The sequence below is a fragment of the Mastomys coucha genome, unplaced genomic scaffold (genome assembly GCF_008632895.1).
Source record: "Mastomys coucha isolate ucsf_1 unplaced genomic scaffold, UCSF_Mcou_1 pScaffold8, whole genome shotgun sequence".
Classification (NCBI taxonomy): domain Eukaryota; kingdom Metazoa; phylum Chordata; class Mammalia; order Rodentia; family Muridae; genus Mastomys; species Mastomys coucha.
Window position 1 is genome coordinate 58,951,045 of NW_022196914.1, and position 7,720 is coordinate 58,958,764.

The 7,720-nt window shown below is 41.6% G+C and overlaps 1 protein-coding gene across 1 annotated transcript; it reads right to left on the minus strand.

The window, feature by feature from the left end:
• On the minus strand, positions 1-7,144 carry Btf3 (basic transcription factor 3). The gene is made up of 6 exons (XM_031360308.1): positions 6,992-7,144; positions 6,368-6,436; positions 3,889-4,002; positions 3,355-3,556; positions 1,255-1,311; positions 1-313 (listed from the first exon to the last, which is right to left on the minus strand). Exons 2-6 carry the CDS (start codon positions 6,434-6,436, stop codon positions 267-269), a joined length of 489 nt encoding a protein of 162 aa, XP_031216168.1. The 5' UTR covers positions 6,992-7,144; the 3' UTR covers positions 1-266.
• Positions 7,145-7,720: the final 576 nt, after the last annotated feature.

The following is a 7,720-nucleotide window of genomic DNA, read 5'->3' on the forward strand; positions in this document are numbered from 1 at the left end:
TACTAGGCAAAGAATTTATTAACCTTTTCCAAACTTTATTCCCAGGCTTCTTCAGCTTAATTTGCCACAAAGAATGAATTAGGTATAAGCGAAAACTGAAAAGAGCTGCAGTGTCCGGGGGGAGGGGGGCTTGGGCTAAAAATATTAAAGATCTAGATTTTTATCAGATCCATAATAAACAAAAAAATTTTAAAAAGCAGTCATGATATAAAATAGCAGCTCCTGTAACTTCTGCAAGTGTCACCTTCTTCAGAAGTTGCTTCAATTCAGTTTGCCTCATTCTTAGAAGCCTCATCAAAATTCTCCACCAGATCTAGAAAAGAATCAAAACAGAAGACATCCTGAAAAAAAAGCCAATTCTACAAATAACTTGCAGATACTTAAGGAAATATTCCCAAATTTAAAAACTTGTCACTTCCCCATTCCACAGCTAAGTATGGTTTTGATAAGCTATCAGAGCAGCTGCCCCCAGTCTTTCCAATGCTATGACTGACTTTTTTATACAGTTCATGCTATGATGACCCCAACCATAAAATTATTGTTGCTACTTAATAACTGTAGTTTTCCAAGTGTTATTAATCGCAATGTTAAGTATGTGATATGAGACCCACTGTATTAGAGCAAGCATCACACTCTAGTAATACTTATTATTCATCCTTCATCTTACTTATCACTCATCTTCCCTCAATGTAAGAATGAAATAATACTCTATTGGCGGATATAAGAGAAGAGAGCTAAAGGGTATCATGATACGATCTGAGCTTTTCTTTAGTTGGACATGTCTGCTATCCCAGCACTCAAGAGGCTGAGTCAGAAGGGTCTCAAATTTAAGGCAGGTCTGAGTTACATATTGAAACACTGTTTCAAACAAAACCAACAACATAAAAGAAAAACATTACCCTACCATTTTATAACATCAAACCTCAAGATATTTAAACTTTTCCATACGTTTTCGTAAACCACTATGTTTCAAGGTAGTTTCAGTTCCTATGTGAAGTTCTGATTCATTTCTCTCTCTCTGATTTATTATTATACAATACAATACAATACAATATAATATAATATAATATAATATAAAGTTCACTGTGTCTTCAGACACACCAGAAGAGGGCATCAGATCTCATTATGGGTAGCTGTGAGCTACCATGTGGTTGCTGGGATTTGAACTCAGGACTTTCGGAAGAGCACTCAGTGCTCTTACCCGCTGAGCCATCTCACCAGCCCTCATTTCTCTCTTGTTGAAGTGATTCTTACCTGGAACTTCATCATCATCATCCTCTCCAGTAGCAAGTGGCGCTTTTCCATCCACAGCTGTGAAATGGAAATAAACAACCCATTTATTTAGATCAATAAATATTCATAAAAAAACCCATATGAAATACAAAGTTACAACTTACACTCATGTCAAGTGATATCTGAGGATTCACCTACAGCACCATCAAGGAGAGAAACCTTTTGATGGGCATAAATCATCCTCTGGGTACACTGAGAACAGTGAGAGTAGGGAACGCTCGGGGTAAAACCACACATTGAATTATGGGAGGCAAATATATTCATTGAAATAAAGCACCAAAAAATTAAGCTCAACGTGGTGATTCACCTAATCAATCATAGCACTTTGAATGCAAAGACAAGAAGACTATAGCAAACTCCAGGCCGGCCAGGGGTATATAAGAGACCTATCTCAAAACAGCCAGGAAGGGAAAAACAAACAAAAAGCCAACTTTAAAGTATCAACTGTACTGTTCTTTCTCCTCCCCTTTCCTGAGATACTGGGGACTCAACCCAGGGTCTTGGATATGCAAGCAAGAACTACCACTGAGCCTTACCACCAGCCTATTTTTACTTAAACAGAACCACCAAAAGTTGAGACAGTCTAACTTGCCCAGGCTTTCTACACATAAAAGTTCTTCAACTTGTATGTAATGTTCCTACTTCAGCCTCCCCAGTGACTGAGACTACAGTCATGGGCCATCACACCTAGAGCACTTTCACCAAACAGAAAAGAAGCAAGTTCTGAGAACACACAGCTCTAACCTGCACAGACATAAATGGAAATTTCAAAAGCCTATTTAAGCTCTCAAAATCCAAGATGGTCTAGAACATCTTGATGCCCCTCCCTTAATAAAAGCATAAAATGACAACAGCTGAGGAAAACAAGCCATTGCAAACCTCTGTATTCCTAGTCAATTTTTAAGCATCCAGCACAAGCTGCCATATCAACTATGATGGCTACTCTTGGTTAATCTGACACCCACAGGGAGAAGAAACCTCAAATGAGAAATTGCCTCTGTCAGATCAGCCTGATGGCTTGTGTGAGGGGGCATTTCTTTATTGCTAATTGATGGAGGAAGAACTCGCCCACTGTAAGCTAGTGCGGTCCTGGGCAAGTCGGACTGGGATAAGAAGGCTGTACAGGGCCAAATAGCCCTAAATACATACATACAAGTAACATTTATACACATCCCCATGCAATAACAATTAGGGGAGGGGGAACTAACTTAAAGGAGAGCAAAGAAGTGTATATGGTAGGGTTTGGAAGGAGGGGAAGGGGGAAATATAATTACAGTCTCAAAAATAAATTGTGAGCTTGGGAGCATGTCAATAAGAAATGCTCTTTCATAGTTTCTGTCTTAAATTCCCGCCATGGCTTTCCTTGACAATGGACTGTAAAATGCAGTGAAATAAAACCTTTCTCCTCAAACTACTTTTGATTATGGTGTTCATTACAACAGAAGTCAAACCAAAACTCAGCTTATTGTACACATAAGTCAACTAAACAAAATCCCTATCCAACTATAATGTGAAACACTAAAATATCAGCAGCTATCATCTGTATCAACAATAATGAATTATGTTTTAAAACAGTAAAGAGTCCAAAAAGCCACCAAACACAAAGACTGTAAATAAGGAGATGGAATGCTAGTTTTACTCTTTTTCTGAGGCTGTATGTCTATAGCCCAGACTGGTCTTGAACCCAGTAATTTTCCTAGTTCAGCCTCTCAAAGTGCATGAGTCACCATGCCCAGTTTGATCAGTTCTAAATTTTAAGTACCAGGAAAACCCAAGATTAACCTTTTTTCATTTCTAACTAATAAAAGGTTTAGTTTGATTTAAACCTAGTAAGCTGGTAGAAAACAAACATCCACTAAATCAAGTATAATACTCACAGATAAACTAGGCACATCATTATAAACAAAAACACATATAAGTTGTAGTTAAAAGTCTACTATTCTTTAGATATATAAGTTGACCTTCTACATCTAAAGACATTTTTAGCAATTCTGAACCCTGAGATCACACATATAGGTTGCTAAGTAACCAGCCAAGTACAATGACTCTGAGGATACTCACATTGTTTGGGCAGAGCTTCAGCCAGTCTCCTTAAACTAGTCAGACTGTCTGCACCAAGCTGGTTGAGGATGCTAGGAAGCATTTCTGTCAGCTGCTTTGTCTCAGCGTGGCCTGTAATGGTGAAGGTGTTTGCTGCCAGAGATGCCTGAACTTTAGGGTTGTTAAAATGGATCACTGTTCCTTGGTTTGTAAACATGTTCACCTATAAAGAACACAATTATTTTAAGTAATAATTACCAAAGATCCCTTTAAAAATCAATGTTTTTATTAAACAAAAACTGGAATCTGGCGAAGTGTAGTTCTTCCTTTTGAAGCACACACAGGTGCCAACTTCCCTGGAATGTGTAAGGGAATAGCTTTCTGGCTTCATCACAACATCTTTGATCATAGTTAATAGGGCAAGAAGACCTCCCAAGACACTCAAACATCTAAACATCTAATGGGGCATGAACTACAATGCTAACAGCAGAGCCAAGACAACTACTTAATGCTTGACCACTACACTTTCCAGTCACACCACGTTTTGACACTTACCTCTTCAATGCCAGAGATATTGTTTACCCCTAATTTCTTTAAGGAGAACTGCAGTTTTTTATCGTCTGCTGTGGCTGTTCTGTGAACCACCTTCTTCTTTCTACGAGCAGTTCCCTATGGGAGTAAGAGGGCAAACAACACATTTACACAGCAGCAGATTCCAACTCTTTTCAGATCTTTGCTTCTGTACAAGACAGTTAACCAGATGGAACACGGTGGCACACTCAGATGGGTCTCTGAATTTGAAGCCATCCTGGCCACCTTACTGAGTTCTAGGCAAACCAGAACCAAACAATTGAGACCTGATTTCAAGTAAAAACAAATACATAATAAAAATTAAAGTTAGTTATCAAACCCACAAACTAAGAAGTTCAAAAGGCAGGCTAAGATGGAAGTAAGGAATGAGATAGGAATTCTTCATAAGCACCAGTTTGTCAGATGCAAAAAAGTCTTTCACAAGCCTTGACATTTTAAGTCTTTTAAAAAAATGATCAGACATGCCCATATTTCAACCTAAGCTAAGCCTCACCTATACCTCCTTTTCAAAGAAAAATCAATAGCTTAATATTCACAGATGAGATAGTATACAAAAAACCCATGAATCTATAAATAGATACTCATTATAGCCAACAGTAGAAAGTTCTTAACCCACAGAGCTCTCCTAAGCCAAACAGACCTTTCTGCACTCCCCCACTAGAGCAAATTTCTCTCCATGAAAAGCGCTCTTCTCAATCACTCAACAAAAACTTCCACAAGCATCTCCATCTTTCCTAGATTTCATTGTTGGTCATATTTTAAAATCCTGTCAAGCCATTGTCCAATCTGCGTCTTCCCTCAACTCTGTATTAACTGTATGACATACTAAGTTACTTCCAACTTTATGTAGACTATGAGCAGACTTTATAAGAATAATAATACCACCAGGAAAAATTTAGATTATAAAATACAGACTACTATTTATAGACACCACACATTTCACAAATGTAGAATTTACTTAAAAGATTGTCAGTTTTTACATTAAACACTGAAAAGGGTCTTGAATAATATTCACCTAAAAGCATGTGAATCTAACACTACTTTTCTCTAAGGTAACATTCACCCATCCATCCTGTAAGTTTCTTAAAAGGTACAGAAAAAATGTTCCCATATTATAACTGGAAACATTTTGTCCTAGCTTAACAAAGATTAGATACAAAGTGTCCCTATGAGACTAACTTGGAAGGCTTTCATTTCCCCTGTACTGATGATGCTAAGGTAAAACCTAGTAATTAGAGGAACAACCTTACACACAAGCACATCACTTCAGAAACTAAAAAGAAAACAAGCCCAGCTTTTTCCTAGCACCTGAAGGCTTCTACCTTAAAATGAAAAGGAGGAGAAACATATAAGGTTAATGTCATGAGTGCAAATTGAATACTACAACTACCAGCAAAGGCAAATAGGACACTTACTGCTGGTGCCAACTCTCCTAACCTAGGTTATTTAACCTACATGCAACATTTGGTCATCTCTTAGAAGACTACTGAAGGTAAGTGTTAAAGTTAGAACAACTAATAAACTTGCACTATGGAAGCTCCATAAGCTTCAGTAAGACACCATGTTTCAACAAGCTGCCACACCTTGTTAAATACCAGGAATGTGCTAACACAGTACTTGAAACTAAGGAGCTCTTCATCTGGAGTGGACTCAGCACCAACCCCAAGTTCAATAGAGTCTTTAAGAGCAGAATCCACTAGGAGAAACCAATCTGCCAACATTCTCCCATTGTAGCATAATTACAAAGGCTGAAGGACAAAAGACATGTGCTTAGGTAGTATTTTCCAATCTAACACTGTTCATGAATTTAAAAGGTACACCAATTAAGGCAGGTATTCTCAAATATCCTATAAGAAGACAATTACTCTGTTCAGCATTTAGTTCAGAAAGCACTGCCGAAAGGTCTTAATAAAAAAAAAAAAAAAGTAACTAATCACTAAGTAGAACAGGAAAACCCAATACTTTCAGCTAACTCACTTTAAAAAGAAAATGGGGTGGGAATGCAGTTCAGGAGTTGTGAGCTTGTCTAGCTGGCACTAAAACTTGTGTTGGATCTCAAGACAGCTCAAAAAAAAACAAAAAAAACAAAAAAATAACCCTCCAATTTTGTACAATTTTTAGTCAAAAACAGACGGTGCATAAAGATTTGGCAAAGAACATTCTTTCCCCCATTAATAAAATTACATATCTGTTCTGTTTATACGTGCCATAATCCTGAACCTCATGCAAGTAAAGCAACGTTTTTAAGTGATGTTTTTTTCTCTGCTCGTTTAGCGTCCCCCGCACCCCCCAATATAATAGCCTCCATATCTCTTGGTATCGGTCTCGTTTCCCTTGGATTTGCTAGCTTTGCGAATATCCCTTGCCAAGCAAAGTGACAAAAACCGTGAGAAATGCAAAGGGAACTTAAAAAGAAAAAGAAAAGAAAGAAAGAAAAACTTACTTTTCCACCAATGCGCACTTGTGCCTGCAGTTTGGCGAGTTTCTCCTGGTTCATGATCGTTTCTTTCATCTACCGAGAGAGAAGAAAATCCTTAGCAAAGAACGGTCGGGCCCCACTCCAGCGTTCCATGCTCGTTATTTCCCGATACACTCTCAGGAGAACGTCCTCCTCAGGCTGAGATCGGGATCCCAAATTCACCCCCAAAAGTCGGCTCCGAGCCCAGCGAACACAAGCACTCTCGCCTCCCCCTCCTCCAGGCCCGGACTCCGGCTCACCCGCACAGCAGAGCAGCATCCCCCACCCGCGGCGCGGCGCGGCCCTGCCCGGCCTCGGCCTAGCCAGGGCCTGCCTGCCCGGCCTGGACACTCTCCGTCGGCCTCGCGGTACCTGAGGCTCCTCCTGTCCTCCGGTTCCGCCGAGAGGGAGAGGGAGAGAGGGCGTCGCCTCGCCCCCGAGGCAACCGCCCCTGCCTCGCCCTCGCCCCCGAGAGTCAACCTGAGTGGGAGCGCCTGTCCGCCGCATCGCTTCCCTGAGTCCTGTCCCCTCCCTGTCTCGCTCCTGCCGGGAAATGCCCGCCCCGACTCCCGTTCTTCCTCAACGCCGGCGTTCACAGCCTTTTTGTACCTTGTCGGAGTGGAGATGGGGCCGCGCGGGGAACTAAAGTTCACGCTCAGGGGGTCTCAGGCAGACCAGCTGAGAGAAGGCGCACACACGCGGGGACGCAAGATGGCAGCTAGAGGGAGGCCGGAAGTAACACGACGCCACTTCCTCCAGAACTCAGGAAGCGGACTTGGCGTCGCTGCGCATGCGCGGCCGGGCCCCGCGGCGAGGGTGCGGGTCCAGTCAGCAGCTTGCTTCTTTCCTTTCGTCTCGCGGCAGGCTGGGAGCAGCACCGGGGAGCTGTAAGCCGCGGTCGCCGCCCGCGGTCCCGAGAAAGGACATGGATAGATCACACAGTGAGGCTCCCTGGAGAGCTGCGGTTAAGTTAGTCTGCCCTGTGTCCACCCCTAGGGCGTCCAGTCCAGCTCTGTCCAGGAGGCCGCAGTGTCCGCTCAATGCCGGGTGTAAAGAAAAACTATCCCAATCAGCGAAGCTAATGTTGCTTTCCAAAATTAATGGAGCAAACTTTACCTTGAATATTTGAAAGATGGACTTGAGCCTTCGTGCTTGGAGATAAAAACGTAGGTGTGAGTTAAAGTTTGCCGAACTCCAGCACGAATTGTGTTTCATTGCGGTTGTCGGATTAGTTTTTGTTTTTGTTTGTTTGTGTAGTTTGATGGTTGGTTTGAAAAGCGTCTCGGTAAGTAATCCTGGCTAGCCTGAAGCACACAGCTATCCTCCAGCCTCGGAGCC

What these genes read in the sequence shown, in the direction of transcription:
- Btf3 (XM_031360308.1), bottom strand. Translation starts at nt 6,436, where the DNA reads ATGAAAGAAACGATCATGAACCAGGAGAAACTCGCCAAACTGCAGGCA. An exon ending in ATATCTCTGGCATTGAAGAG is followed by an intron (nt 3,557 to 3,888) that starts GTAAGTGTCAAA and finishes TGTTCTTTATAG; the next exon opens with GTGAACATGTTTACAAACCA. An exon ending in TGAAGCTCTGCCCAAACAAT is followed by an intron (nt 1,312 to 3,354) that starts GTGAGTATCCTC and finishes TCCATTTCACAG; the next exon opens with CTGTGGATGGAAAAGCGCCA.